This window comes from Blastomyces dermatitidis (assembly GCF_000003525.1).
Source record: "Blastomyces dermatitidis ER-3 genomic scaffold supercont1.15, whole genome shotgun sequence".
Taxonomy (NCBI): domain Eukaryota; kingdom Fungi; phylum Ascomycota; class Eurotiomycetes; order Onygenales; family Ajellomycetaceae; genus Blastomyces; species Blastomyces dermatitidis.
In genome coordinates this window covers 430,101-444,450 of record NW_025544788.1, presented here as the reverse complement: position 1 = coordinate 444,450, position 14,350 = coordinate 430,101, and the positions used below count along the sequence as shown (strand labels likewise).

The 14,350-nt window shown below is 50.0% G+C and overlaps 5 protein-coding genes across 6 annotated transcripts; 3 read left to right on the top strand and 2 right to left on the bottom strand.

The window, feature by feature from the left end:
- Positions 1 to 1,582: 1,582 nt before the first annotated feature.
- Positions 1,583 to 3,860, bottom strand: BDCG_09374 (uncharacterized protein). Its single transcript, XM_045425162.1, has 2 exons — positions 3,595 to 3,860; positions 1,583 to 3,522 (listed from the first exon to the last, which is right to left on the bottom strand). The coding sequence occupies exons 1-2, from the start codon at positions 3,595 to 3,597 to the stop codon at positions 2,023 to 2,025; spliced, it is 1,503 nt and encodes a 500-aa protein (XP_045273717.1). The 5' UTR covers positions 3,598 to 3,860; the 3' UTR covers positions 1,583 to 2,022.
- Positions 3,861 to 4,038: 178 nt separating this feature from the next.
- On the bottom strand, positions 4,039 to 5,949 carry BDCG_09373 (DNA-binding protein HGH1). Its single transcript, XM_045425161.1, has 5 exons — positions 5,724 to 5,949; positions 5,547 to 5,592; positions 5,301 to 5,404; positions 5,063 to 5,176; positions 4,039 to 4,970 (listed from the first exon to the last, which is right to left on the bottom strand). The coding sequence occupies exons 1-5, from the start codon at positions 5,742 to 5,744 to the stop codon at positions 4,143 to 4,145; spliced, it is 1,113 nt and encodes a 370-aa protein (XP_045273716.1). The 5' UTR covers positions 5,745 to 5,949; the 3' UTR covers positions 4,039 to 4,142.
- A 410-nt stretch (positions 5,950 to 6,359) lies between these two features.
- BDCG_09372 (myo-inositol-1(or 4)-monophosphatase) lies at positions 6,360 to 8,125 on the top strand. Its single transcript, XM_045425160.1, has 4 exons — positions 6,360 to 6,607; positions 6,670 to 6,886; positions 6,974 to 7,055; positions 7,148 to 8,125. The coding sequence occupies exons 2-4, from the start codon at positions 6,748 to 6,750 to the stop codon at positions 7,830 to 7,832; spliced, it is 906 nt and encodes a 301-aa protein (XP_045273715.1). The 5' UTR covers positions 6,360 to 6,607; positions 6,670 to 6,747; the 3' UTR covers positions 7,833 to 8,125.
- Positions 8,126 to 8,560: 435 nt separating this feature from the next.
- On the top strand, positions 8,561 to 11,430 carry BDCG_09371. Of its 2 annotated transcripts, XM_045425159.1 has the most exons (3): positions 8,971 to 9,266; positions 9,392 to 10,193; positions 10,292 to 11,430. In XM_045425159.1, the coding sequence occupies exons 2-3, from the start codon at positions 9,475 to 9,477 to the stop codon at positions 11,259 to 11,261; spliced, it is 1,689 nt and encodes a 562-aa protein (XP_045282917.1). In that variant the 5' UTR covers positions 8,971 to 9,266; positions 9,392 to 9,474; the 3' UTR covers positions 11,262 to 11,430. The 2 variants fall into 2 exon arrangements, with proteins under 2 accessions (XP_045282916.1, XP_045282917.1); XM_045425158.1 differs by having other exon boundaries at positions 8,561 to 10,193.
- Positions 11,431 to 11,772: 342 nt separating this feature from the next.
- Positions 11,773 to 13,269, top strand: BDCG_09370 (uncharacterized protein; the record flags this gene model as incomplete). Its single annotated transcript, XM_045425157.1, has 1 exon — positions 11,773 to 13,269. The coding sequence occupies one exon, from the start codon at positions 11,773 to 11,775 to the stop codon at positions 13,267 to 13,269; it is 1,497 nt and encodes a 498-aa protein (XP_045273714.1).
- Between the last annotated feature and the right edge of the window lie 1,081 nt (positions 13,270 to 14,350).

Sequence of the window (14,350 nt, the reverse complement as noted above, 5' to 3'; positions counted from 1 at the left end):
GATGACAGATATATAACTGAAGTTTTCACCTGATGAGGATGATGAATTGAATGATGACTTTACAGCTATAAGATATTATCAAGAATTGAGATCATTACAGTATTTAATCTCAAGCAGCTGGTCAGATCTGGCATTTGTGATCAACTATCTCTTACATTTTAACTCACATTCATACAAAGTATGTTGAGCAGCGTTGAAGCATGTTCTATGTTATGTCAAGAAGATGAAAAACTATGACATATTATACAGGAAGAAGATTGATGATGTGAGTCTGAGTTCTGTGATATACTGTGATTCAGACTGAGCGGGGGTGAATCTTCAATACAAATTGACTACTGACTATGTTATATTGATTAATGAGTCATCAATCTCATGACATTCACAGAGACAGACATCTATTGCTAAATCAATCACAGAAGCTGAATATATTGCAGCTAGCAAGGCAGCTTGTGAGATAATCTGATTGAATGATATGTTATATGATGCTGAGTTGATGAATGATGAAAAAGTGAAAATATACTTGCATCTATGAGTTGACAATAAGAGAGCAATTGATCTAGTAAAGGGAGAATTCTTAACATGAAGATCACACCACATTGAGATTAGATATCATATTCTTCACAATTTGATTGAAAAAGGAGAAATTATGATGAAATATGTTGGTTCTACAGTGAACATAGCTGATGGCCTCACCAAGCCACTGGTGAAGCCTGCATTTGAAGATTTTGTCAAAAGGGTTGACATTCAGGGAATTGAGAAGAAGGAATGATTGAATAGTAATGATGATACAGCAGATCAATGGATTTTGCATGTATTTCTTGATTTTTACAGTTATTGCTGTACGGACGCCTTTCCTAATGAGGAAATCAGGGTCCGATTGATGTAATTAATTATTATTGCATTTTTGAAAGATTTGAGGATGGGGGAGGCCCCGGGTGGTGGCTTATTGTTGGGGGTCCCGCGGTTGGTCGGCCCTTCTACCAGCAGGCGCTGGTGGTGATTGAGCTCTTTTGCCCCAGTAGCCTACAGGTTATGAGACCGTTAAGCGTGAGCCCCGCTGTGGTCAACATGCATGGGTTTGATCCCAGAATGGACTTAAAAATTCCTAACAAATACCCTGGACATTTTAACAGTGTCAAGAGACATCCCAGGAGTGTGCCCTAGAAGTCCTGTGAGCCCTAGGACTGACTGAGTCCATTATTAAAAAGGAGCCATTGTGGGGAGGCCACTGAAGGGAGCCACTGAGGGGAAGTACTGTACTCTGTGGTAGCTGGTCCGAGGGGGGGTGTTGGGGGTCCCGCGGTTGGTCGGCCCTTCTACCAGCAGGCGCTGGTGGTGATTGAGCTCTTTTGCCCCAGTAGCCTACACTTATAGACCACGGTGTAGCAAGGGGGGGGGGTGTTGGTGATTACTACACCTACCCTAGTCACGTGCCACCCCAACCTATTTAGTGTAACTCGCGTAGTTAGATTACAACACAAAAACATTATCCTCCAAGATTCTCAACCGCACCGAATTGATTTATTGATAACGTAATCCACCACCTTCTTCGTACAAGTAACAAACCACCTACTTTTATTTATTATTTGATAACTCTATAGTCAAATTTCACAAGAAGAAGATTGGCTGTTTCTCATACAGCACTCACTCGGGGAGGCTGACCGCATTCATCCATGGAAATTATTCACTGTACAAGGAGTCAAGGACTGACTCCTCAGTAGATAACAGCACACGAATGGGCTATGAAAGTTGACGGTTATACATCCTTTCACTCATGGGACAAAGAAGGAGTGGAGAAGGACTTGTGCCAACGATATACCTAGGTATCTATATATATAACTACTGTACGTAACCCAATCCTAACTTCGTAACTCATACCAGCATGTATCCTTCAAAAGGACGATGAACACCAGCTTGGGTGTAGGCCGTATACACACCCTCATAACCTATCATATCAGTTTCGTCTTCTATAGCCATGAATATCCTGGTAATCATCATACCACCCTTCCAAAAGCACCAATCTCACTCACATCTCCCCCTCCCCTCCGACTCCCCACCTTCCTGCATCCCCTTACACCAGTCCCCCCACCACCCCTTCAACCCCTCAACATCCCCTCCCCTCCCCACCTCCGCCAGAACCCCCCTCAACCGCCCCGGCTCACACACAAACCACTCCCGCCCTTTACAATCCTTCTCATACGCATTCAAACTCACCCCTTCCCACTCATGCGTCTTTAAACAGCGAAAGAGCCCCACCGTGCCCACCGGCGGGTTAAAAGCCGCCGCATCGACAAATACGCTAACAGACACGCCCAAGCGCTGCTGCTGCTGCGGCGCGGAGTGGCTGGAGCGCTGGGCGGTGCTAGTGATTGTCGGGTCCATGATGCGCAGATCGCGCTTCGGCGGCATATACGGACGCTTGATGATGTCGGGTGATATCCAGGATATCACGGCCAGGACGTCGCAGAGGTAGTTGCGTTTCGGTAATGGTTTGGCAGGGTGGAGGAGTTGGGAGAGGGTGAGGAGGTTCAAGGGCCGGGATATAGGTTTTAGGATGCCGCGGAGCTTGAAGTGGTAGCGTGTTACGGTGGCTGTGGGTGTAGGTGTGGCGCGGTCAGTTTGTCCATGAGGAGTTTGAGCGGTTGTTTGTGAAGGGGATTGCAATTGGATGGTTTCAGATGGCTGTGGATTTGAGGGGCTGATGTTGAAAGCTGGTAGGCTCTGTGGTTGGATAGGCTTCTCTTGCTCCTGCGTTGGAGTCGGGGTTCCCTGGTCGTCATTTGTACCATCCTGAATAGTTCCTGAAGTCGCATAGTCCCCAAACGACTGGCTTCCAGAGTCGAATACATCATCCAATTTTCCAGCTAGAAGCTCAGAAATCCCGTCCTCAACCAAAAGCCCAGCCTCTTCATTGGGACGAAGATCCGCTGCACCATCCACATCGCTAATCCGACACGCTTTCTCTCCACGTCCAAATCCCCCAGCACCACCACCATTATCCTCACCACCAATATCACCACCCCTCTTCCTCTTCCTCTTCCTCGCAACCACCCGTACCTCCACATCAACCCCCTCCCCCTCCCGCCCACTTCCACTAAACCCTATTTTCCTCAAACACCTAAACGCCCCCACAGCCAAAAACACAACCTGCCCCACACCTCCACCTTCCCCGCCGCCACCACCAATCCTCTCCGCCCACCTAATCTCATACCTCTCCAACCTCACCACAGCCCCAACCCGCACCTCCCCCGCCAACGCGAACGGATGCAGCGCCTTGCCCAGCAGCGCCTGGATGACCAGCTCGCCATCGCTGAGGAATACGCGATATGACCGGCGCGTCGGTCTCGCGGCGGTGGTGTTAGTGCCTGCGGTGGTTTCGGGTGTAAACAGAACCTCAATGACACGCTCGACGCGCAGGGTTAGGTCTGGGGGGTGGTAGCCTGTGCGCAGGAGCTCGGCGATGCAGGGGCGGAGTTCGGGGTCGGGCGCTGTGTTGTTGGTGGTGGTGGGTGGGCGGTAATCCTGTGATGGATGGGACAGGTTAGATTCTAGGAGGAAGGAGAATTTGTCTCATTTACTATTCACCGTACGTACCATGACAACCTGGTTGAATTCTCCATGGCGGAGGTTGGTGTTATTCGGCCTGCGTTTTCGGCATTGAGCAAATCATGGACGAGAAAGCATAGGAGTGAGTTTGGGGGGGGGAAACCTCCGGGATTTATCTATCACCAGGAAGGCTGCTGTTTCTGGAAATATACACGATTCCGCTAATCTTGGACCAACTTATAATAGATATCCCAAAAGTAGAATTATAACAAATCGGCTGATGACTTGCAGAAAATAATTTAAGTTCCGTGACGCGTTGGCGTAGTTAACTAGTTAATTAAAGTTGGTATCCGCGCGTTAACTTCATAGACGCGACGATTTCCGATAAGCGGGGGATTATCACACTCGAAGCTACACCGAGGAAATGGATTACGCGCTACGGATGCCTTTCAATAGCCATGTGCTCGATTCTTCCCAGTCGTACGTAGGTTGAACAGGAGTTGAAAATCAGATAAGAAGGAGGAAATGGAAAACCATCTATGAAAATTTCTTTCTATCTATCATCTATGTAAATGTATGTATAAAAAGAACGTACGTCAAAACACCTCCACAATCTCCTCATCCTCTTCATCCGCCCCCTTCTTCTCAAACTCCGCTTTCACCTTCTCCATCGTCTCCTCCTCCTCCCCCTTCCCCTCACCCTCCTCATCCCTCAACAGCACCTGCACAAGCCGATCACACCCCTCGCGCGTCCCCTCATCATCAACATGCAAATGACACTCCCTAATGATCGGATACACATTAACCGCGCGCATCAGGTCGCGCCCCTCCCGCGTCGTCGTCAGCAGCAACAGCGTCTCCAGATGCGTCGCAATGATATCCTTATCCGAGTCGCGCTGCTTGTCCGGCGGCAGCAGCTGCAGATCCGGCAGCATGGCCGCGCTCTCTTCGTCGGTGAACTCCTCGGGCCCCGCGATGGGCAGCAGCAGGTAGGGCAGGATGTTCACCTCCGCCTCCGCGAGCAGCTGCGGATGCGCCTGGATCTCAAAGGCGATGTTCTTCAGCGTGGACGCCACGCCCTTGCGGCGGATGTGGCTGCGGTGCTCGGTGAAGACGGTGAGCTTGGTGATGGGGATGACGGCGTCGTAGGCCTGGCGGGTGAGGAAGTAGGCTCTGCCGGCGTCGAATTTGGAGAGGTCGGCGAAGACGTAGGCGAGGTAGTCGTAGTTGGCGTCGGTGGCTTTGTTGATGGCGCCGTCCTGGCCCTTGATGAAGCAGTCCATGAGCTGGTCGAGGGCGTTGGGGGAGTCGGAGACGTCCTTGGGCACGCTGCGGGTGAGGGTTATGATGCGTTTGAAGCTGTCAGATTTGGCGAGGTTGGCGAGGAGCATGGTTATTTCGTTGGCGTGGGGTTCTTTCTTGTTCTGTGATTCTGTAGTTAGGTATTCGTAGTTATGGGTGTGTTTCGCATCTAAACTAGCACCTAAGCCGACAATGGAGGGGAAAGAATAATTACCGTGACTTTGCCCAGGAGGGTTTCTAGGAAGGCATCATCTTCGGCCAGCTCTTTGAGTACCTCCTCGTCCCCAGAGAGGTTTATCAATATCGTCAGGGCATTTTTGGCGATTGGCTGGAGGTCGTGCAAGGGGGTGTCAGTTTATCTTCTTAAACCCATTCAACTACACTATGCAAAAAAAAAAAAAAAAAAAAAAAAAAAAAAAAAAAAAAAAAAAAAGACAATGGTGGATACTAACAGCATAATCCCGAACCAGCAGTTTAAGATCCCTCACTGGCAGAAGCTGATGAACCTTGAACAGCGCATGTTGCGATATCGAATATCCAAGCAGATTTTCACATGCTGCACTTTCACACCCGTCAGCTAAATAATCAAATAACAAGCAAAGACGCAAATCGAGGGAAAAGAGGGAAGGAGAAAAGTAAGGCGCATTGCCAATTGCCAGCAGGTATAGCAGAAGGGCGGGGGGTTTGCACAGACGGACCTATCTGTCTTATCTGGGAGTTTCCATGATGAAGGAACTCTACAAGCTATATTATAGATACATAACGCGAGAGGCTCCCAGGTTAGTTCCAAAACACGTAACAGTTCTCCTCTTCATCGTAGCTAATAACGGTAATAGCGGGGAAAGGGGGAAGGGGGTGGGAGGAAGATCCCATACCTCCTCCAGTTCCGAGGGCATAAGTGCGGTGGTTGCCCGCTATAGATGCACAATTTCAGCGAAGGACGGGGGGAATTTGTAAATTACAGGGTTGTTGAGGATAGAGATTGGAATGGCGATAGTGCGCTGGCGGGGGGGTATTTGTTCATTGGAGAAATAATAGATTGATAAGTTAGTTAGTTATAAAAAAATAGCTGATATAAATAAATACAACTGTCGACTCTCGATATTTCGCTCTGAAATGCGAAAAAAATGACGCAGGAACAATTCGCTAGTTATTCTGCTTAGTCAGCCAGCCCTAGCCTATATTTATTTATTTATTTATTTACGAGGAAGTTCTTTACAGTAGTTATAATATTCCTATTTTAATCCTATTTTATCCTGTTCTATTCTATTTTATTTTATTTTATTACCTAGGTACTATCATATCATTCATAGCTGTTTGTTTCAACATTGTAGTTAACTACGTTCTTAATACTGATCTCTTCCAATATCATATCACCCACGTCGATAGGATGTAACTAATCCTCCTCCTTCTCCTCGATTAAAAATTCCCTTTGTCAATGAACCTGTCAGTCAACGCGCCCTCCGCCCAGTAACAGGATTATTTGGATGGATAGAATATTTAGATAGTACTTAGGCATGGAAGATGCATGGAAGGAAGGAATATTTAGCCCTCTATTTTGCTCTTCTAGTTTGTTACCCCCGAAATATTTTACACAGCATATATATATATATATATATATATATATATATATACTCAGCGTACGGAGTATATACTCCGCATATATATAAATATCAACAATCTTCCTCTCCTTTGCAATATATATATCAATTGCCAACCTCCTCCTCTGCTGCTAAATACATTTAATTCCATTGCAAAGGTTTCGTTCCTATTATAAATATCCCCCTGTCAGCTCCACCACTAACTAAATTTAAATACCAGCTCATCCAAGAAAAAAAACAAGCAATAGCTATAAACTCACCACACCAACCACCCCATCACCAACAGCAAATCGCAACAATGGCAACCAACGGCGTCAAGGTCCCCGCGCCCGATCTCCAGGAAATCCATGACTTCCTCATCGACCTGGCCACCCGCGCGGGAGAAGTCATCACCGGCGCAAAGCCATTGGTCCATGGCGTCGACTCCAAGAAGAACAGTACGTCTTCCAGATATTCTTTTCTTTCCCCGTAGAACTGTATAAACATCTTAACTTCTTGTTAACGTGTCAATTGCTGCGATCCAGGCTCCGATCTGGTAACGGAATATGACCGCGCTATCGAGGCTATGGTCTCCAAGGAGCTCAGGGCTAGATATCCCACTTTCGAGTAAGCTATTGATCTATCTATCTATCTATCTATCTATATATCCTTCGCTCGGCCACCACTAACCCTATTATTCCCTTTGTTCGAAACCCCAGATTCATGGGCGAAGAAACCTACCACCCCTCCAGCCCCCTCACCGACGCCCCCACCTTCATCGTCGACCCAATCGACGGCACCGTAAACTTCGTCCACGGCTTCCCAAACTCCTGCATCTCCCTCGGCCTCGCCATCCGCAAAAGACCCGTCGTCGGCGTCGTCCTCAACCCGGCCACCAACACCCTCTACTCCGCCATCGCCGGCCGCGGCGCATTCCTCAACCGCACCACCCGCCTACCGCTCAAGGGCCCCGCGCTCGAACCCCTGCGCGGCCTCAGCAACGCCCTGATCGCCGTCGAGTGGGGCTCCGACCGCGCCGGGCGCAACTGGGAGACTAAGCTGCGCACCTTCGAGCGGCTGGGCAAGAGCCGCGAGGCGGGCGGCGCGATGGTGCATTCCATGCGCTGCTTGGGGTCCGCGGCGCTGAATATGTGTGCCGTTGCGGCGGGCGTGCTGGATCTGTATTGGGAGGGCGGGTGCTGGGCGTGGGACGTGTGTGCCGGGTGGGTTATTGTGACGGAGGCGGGCGGGATGGTTGTTGATGGGAACCCCGGCGGGTGGGAGGGGGCGGTTGATGGGCGGAAGTATCTTGCTGTGCGCGCGTCGCCGGGTGGGGAGGGCCAAAGGGAGATTATCGAGGAGCTTTGGGGGCATATGGTCGGGACGTTTGATTATTCGGAGTAAACAATGGGGTTCTTCTTTTCTTTTTCCCTTGTCTTTCTATATCCACACGCTCTCCCGCTTGCCAAATCATGATGCAATTGGGACGGATAGAATGGTTTGGTCATGGTTTTTATGTATATGTTCACTCACTTTCACGCCTTTTAATTTCTAATTTGATTTTTTCTTTTTTCTTTTTTCCTTTTTCTTTTTTTCCTTTCCTTTTCTCTTTGGATAGAACCAGTCGTTTGTTCTAGATTAGTTACGGCTGAGAAAATCTACCGGATAAAGCCAATAGAATAAAAGTTTGTCCTTCATCTTTTCGAATATTTAAACGGCTAAATATTGTATCTGCGCCAGTTAAACTGCTGGATTATAATAGCTGGACTGAAGCTGGAGCTGCAAGTGTCATTAGCCAGAGCTGTCCTTGCTGTTTCTGAAGAGTCTGTTTATTTATCTGCTATTAATATGCTCCCTTTACCGATATGAACAGGAGAGCGATACAACCTCCTCCACGAAGTAAACCTAAATGGACAAGAAGCAGCAATAAAGAAGCAGAGACACAGACACAGACACAGACACAGACACAGACAACACAGCAACCAACTAACAGTCATGTTTCGATCCGGATTCTTGTTTCTCCCTTTTGCCCTCTCATCGTTCGTGAAAATAACCATCACAATAACCACTAAACTTGCTCACTGGACTGACTGCTGGTGATGATGATGACATGACAATAATGCTGATGATATCGAAGAGACGCGGTTGAATTGGCCAGGGCCGCCAGTACAAGTGCTAGGCTAAGGCATCCCTTCCCTCGTCTTGCCAGCTGGCCAGCAGCCGTTGGCTCTCTCTCACTGCGAGCCTGAAAGCGTGGCATGCAAAGCTACCACATCCACATCCATCGCTCGCCGCCCGCCCTGCTTCACCACCTTTTCATTCGGCTTTGCCCAATGGAGCCCTATCTTCCCTTCTCCATTTCTCTTTGTTCTATCCTTGAATAAGTAAAGTGAGAGAGAGAGAGAGAGAGAGGGATGCCACCGCTCTACCTATAGCGGGAACCGAGCGGTTGGGTTGCGATTTGGGCAGGGTGTTCTATTTAACCATTTGCCATTGAAGATTTGCTTTTCTTCATTGCCCGTCATCGTCATCAAACCACCAACCCCCCCCCCCCCCCCCCTTTTTTTTTTTTTTATTGCTTTTCTTTTCTTTTCCTGCAACCGGACCTGTCCACATCTCAAAATGCGAACAGTTCATGCAACCCTCGCTGGCTGCCCGGGTGGTTGTGACATGGATGTTTTTCTGTGGTGGTGCTGAGGGGGGTGAGCGCCTCTATGGCCCAATTGCGGCATTCTCTCCCGTTTTCAGTATGCCGGATTTCTTTACACCTACAGAGAAGCTTTCGGACTGGAGGCTGGAGGGATGGGTGGGTGGCATGAGGGATGCGAGATATTAGATGTGAGAACCTGAGGGTTCAATTGCTGTTTGTTTTTTACTCTATACGGTTTTGCCGTTTTACCTTTCTACTTCGCTGCTGCTAGTATTGACATACTCCTCCGGGCAAGCTGCTTTCCTGATGATAGATATGAGGAACGAACTTCTCTGAGAAAAGCACACGAATCTTTTTCAGTTCGCATTCGTTATAGTTTCACCCAATTTACTAGCAATGAGGTCCAAGGATGGAAACGAGAGAGAGCTACTCTACTCCAATAATGCTTACGAATTCGCGACCTATATAAAGATGGCTCCAATCATCCGGCATCTATTTTTCTTCGCTACATCAAGCAAAGCTGCAGGACGGACGGCCAGTTTGGGTAATAAGATAGTGCGCACTACGGCGAGTTCTGAAGCGGAACAGCACCATCATCAACACCACCACCATCATTCACGCCGATCTAAGGAAGGTGAGGAGCATAAACGCCGTCGGCGCAAGTCTCAGCGGACCCATTCTACGGAGGAGAACCCCCAAAAGCCCGCGCGAGAAAGCCATAGGACGGCCAACGATGTCGAGGCTCCTAGGAGGAGCCAATCTCGCAGATATCGTTCGTCGTCAGTATCGATACCCGTGGACCTAAGCAATGGTGGAGCCCCCCGTTCAACGACGTCTTCTAGATCCAGAGCGAAAGCGTCGACACACAGGGACCCCCCCAATCGAAGCGCTACGCAGCGCGCCGTTGCGGATTCTTGGACAAGACACAACAAACCTGGCCCCATATCCCTCCCCCTTCGGCTTGGAGAGCAATCGGACCGGAAACTTGCAACCAAGGCGCCCAAGTCACCCGCCATCAAGAATAGGTCTGAAAAACGCTTGTCCACTGAAAAGAAGGGTAAAAGGGGCACGGGGTATAAGAGAACCACGTCTTCCCCGTCGGTGCCAGAAAGGACGTGAGTACCATTTCTCTATTTGTTCGACCATGAGACTCTTCTCTCCTCTTTTTTATGATTGTGTTCTTTTTATTCCCGATTTGACCCTTCAAATATAGAGTGACATGTTTAACGTGTCTCGACGACATCCCCGTGAGCAAGGCCGCCCAGCTCACCTGCTCCCACAGCATGTGCGAGGACTGCCTCAAGCGCGTATTTACCATGTCCGTGACCGACCCGCAACACATGCCTCCCAAATGCTGCACGTCAGACCACATCCCCCTCCGGCACGTCGACAAACTCTTCGACGTAGAATTCAAAATCAAATGGAACAAGAAATACCAAGAATTCACCACCGAGAACCGCTTATACTGCCCTACCAAGGATTGCGGTGAGTGGATCAAGCCCAGCCAGATCCATCTTGACACCAGCGGCGGCGCCACAGGCGGCCGCAGATACGGCATATGCGGGAGCTGCTCCACGAAAGTCTGCGGGCTCTGCAATGGCCAATGGCACACGGGCAGCGAGTGCCCCAAGGACGACGAGACGAGACGCTTCGTCGAGGCCGCCAGGGAAAACGGCTGGCAACGTTGCTACGGCTGCTCGGCCATGGTCGAGCTGACCGAGGGTTGCAACCACATGACCTGCCGCTGCGGCGCGGAGTTCTGCATCATATGCGCCGCCCGGTGGAAGACGTGCGCGTGTCCCTGGTTTAACTACAGGTATGTCCCCGAGCTAGACGCAGACGACGGGGTTCCCCGGCCGCAGGTCCAGCAGGAGCATCACGCGAGGGATTATGAGCAGGACCATGTGGACTATTTCGCCGCGATCGCGGCTGCCGCTGCCGCTGCGGCTTTTCGTAGGCAAATTCCTGGTGGTTTCGCGGCGAATCCAGATGAAGAACACCTCCAGCCGGAAGGCATACATGATCCACTACCGGCCGGGGTCAATGGCAATGGGGGCTTTATCGACCCGTTTGAAGAAAGGGGTGATGGCGAAGCTGCGCCAGCTCGTCCGATTCCCAGGCCTCTCCAGCGACAACAACCTGGTGTGCGACGGTATGATGAGAATCTGTTTTATCCTTTTTAGTGGCATAATGTGCGTTTGGAACGGCGGTTTCTCCTGGGGGGCGGAGAGCTGACGCGTGTGCTTTGTGGGATTGGAGAAGGGATGGCAGATCTGGGGTATTCGGGGTAGATTGAAATCTTTTTGAATGAATGCTTATTGGTCTTTTAAATAATAGCATTTTACTCCTTTTTTTTTTTTTTTTTTTTTTTTTTTTTTTTTTTTTAATTTCCTCCACAATGTGACATAGACGGCGAGCACAAAGTACCGCCCCCGGCTATCCCGCGGTGACATGAAAACAATCCCACAGTCATGTCCATTCCCTAATATCTTTGCAGCTAGAACTCGTCGGTTGCGATATGATATCCCATCTAAAGATCTAGGTACCGCGGCAATTTGATTAGTCAGGCGCCAACTTTTTCCGCCCCGCGAGCTCTCACATCCGATTCCTACTCGGCGTCATATATATGTACATAACAATAGTGGTTCTTACTGATTAACACTAACAATTGTATGATCTCGCCAATCTGCAATCATGTCTATCAGACTAGGTTTTCTTTCAGACTTTACGCAGGCTCGATATGTGATTCATCTTTCGGATGGTAAACGGCTGGTGCTCTTCCGTTTACCTTCAATTGAGCCCTCCGCATCCGGATTCACATCCACGGCCACAGCCACAGCCACAGCCACATGCACACGCAGGGCCAACGAAACGTCAGATGGATGGTCGTATTACGCTATGGAGGCAGAATGCCCTCATGCCGGGGGTCCGCTGGAAGAATCCCACGTTGATATTGAAGATTCCGCCTACGTGGTGTCATGTCCCTGGCATGCGTATGACTTCAACGTGGAGACGGGGGAGTCGAGTGTTGGGATTAAAACGTGCACGTTTCCGGTGGAGATTACGGATGAGGGTGTGTTTTTGCAGTATAGCTTAAGCGGCGTGGTGCTGGGCAAGGTAGAGCCTGTCAGCGAGAAGGTCATGTTGAAGAACCGCGAGAAGCGCAAGAAGAGGAAGAAGAAGAAGCAGCCTGAGGCCACGGCGGCTACGATTGATACTGATATCGATATGTCCACTGCAGCTTCTGAGGCTATGGATGGAGGAGTCGAAGAAGGCGAAGAAGTAGAAGAGGATGCCAACAGTATCCCTCACTATCTTGACGAACACGCTACATTCTGCGATTGGGCTGTCCACATCCTAAACACAGCCAATCCAGAACACAAAATCGAACTAACCACCCATCTCTTCTCTCTCTTCGCTCAAAAGGAAACCTCTCCCACCCCCATGCCCCTAGGGCGGGGAACCGTGGCTCCTCCAGACCAGCCGCCCCGCCCAGAGAACCTATCCGAAGTCAACCCCTGGGAAACCCGCAAACCAGGCCGAGGCGGCAACCTCAAAAGCCGCATCGCCATGCTCCACGCGCTCGCCAACATCGAGCTCTGGGCCATCGATCTCGCCATCGACATCTGCGTGCGCTTCTCCGCCTTCCAAACAAACACAGATCCCCAAAAGCACCTCCCCCGCACCTTCTTCCACGACTTCCTCAAAGTCGCCGCGGACGAAGCGAAACACTTCTCCCTCCTCCGCGCGCGCCTCGAGCAACTAGGCTCTCACTTCGGCGCGCTCCCCGTCCACCACGGCCTCTGGCTCTCCGCCACCGAGACCGCGCACGACATCCGCGCGCGCATCAGCATCATCGCGCTCGTGCACGAGGCGCGCGGGCTAGACGTCAATCCCATGACGATCCAGAAGTTCCGGAATGCAGGCGACGCGGAGAGCGTGGCGACGTTGGAGATTATTCATAACGATGAAATCACGCATGTTACCACGGGGCATCGGTGGTTGACGTGGATTTGCGAGCAGGAGGGGACGGATGCGGTGCAGGTGTTTCGGGAGAATGTGAGGAGGCATTTCAAGGGGGCGCTTAAGGGGCCGTTTAATGTAGAGGATCGGGAGAGGGCGGGCATGGATAGGAGGTGGTATGAGGAGGGCGGTGGTAGTAGTAATCCTAACGTGGCGGTGGTTTCATGAGGGAAAAATGACATGCGCGAGAAACGAGGATATGATTGATTGTGTTGATTGAATGGATGAGGAAAATGAACGCCTTGTCTTCATCTCAAATTATTTTTATGAATCTATTCGCATACATACATACCCTCAAGGTTAGGCGTATCCTCATACGTGCTGTCAGCGAACAACGAACCCAGGCTATCTAGCGATGTTCCGCCGCAAGCCATACGATACAACATACCCTACCATCTCCGCACCAATATGTCCCGCACAAGAACCGCACGAAATTCTTAACTAGGGGTTCTAGGGGGTTCGTGCTGAAAAAATTCGAATTTCGACTAGGGCTAAGCCGTTGCTGGTTTATTGCTCCACGTGCTATAAATAACACTGCATTCCTAGCTCCGTCTTCAACCTGCAGTAATACGGATCTTGCATACAAGAGCCTTAAGGCCAGCCCCTCCCAGGCCGGGGTGGGGGCGGGATTGTCCATCCACGTTTGTGGCGGCCAGACACACATAGTTACTGTGGCATGCATATATCAGTGGGGCAACTACTCTTGACGTTATTGGGGATGAAATGCTTGGTGCTTTCGCATCCACGCAGCCAAAAATGTAAGGACTCAACACAACCCTGCCGCTTGAGTCAAATAGCTGCAGTACATCGCCTATGAGCCTTTACATGATTGCGCTCTTAGCGTTTCGCCCACGATTTCCTTCCCGGCTCCAGGGACGAACGGAACGAGGATATTTTTAGAAACTGCTTCGTCCCTTGAGGAATCTCGCCGATTGAATTGGTGAATCCGGGCCGCTGCCGAAACTAACAGGATAAATGTTGCTACTTTAACCCAGGCGACGACAAGCGCCTCTCAGGGCAGGGTTATTAGCTTGAGCTAGGGACCGATGGTGTTTTTGTAGTAGTTTGCGGTTGGGCGTCGTCTGCCACGTCGAGGCCGCCGCCCTTCGTCGACTGGAATGAAATTTGTTTTTATTTTTATTTTTTTATTTTTCGAACTGGGGAGAATCAAGCCCCGGTTGGAGAATTGAGGTGAAATTGTCACAGCTATAAGATACACAGATATCCCGTTGGGATTTTTCTGGAAGCA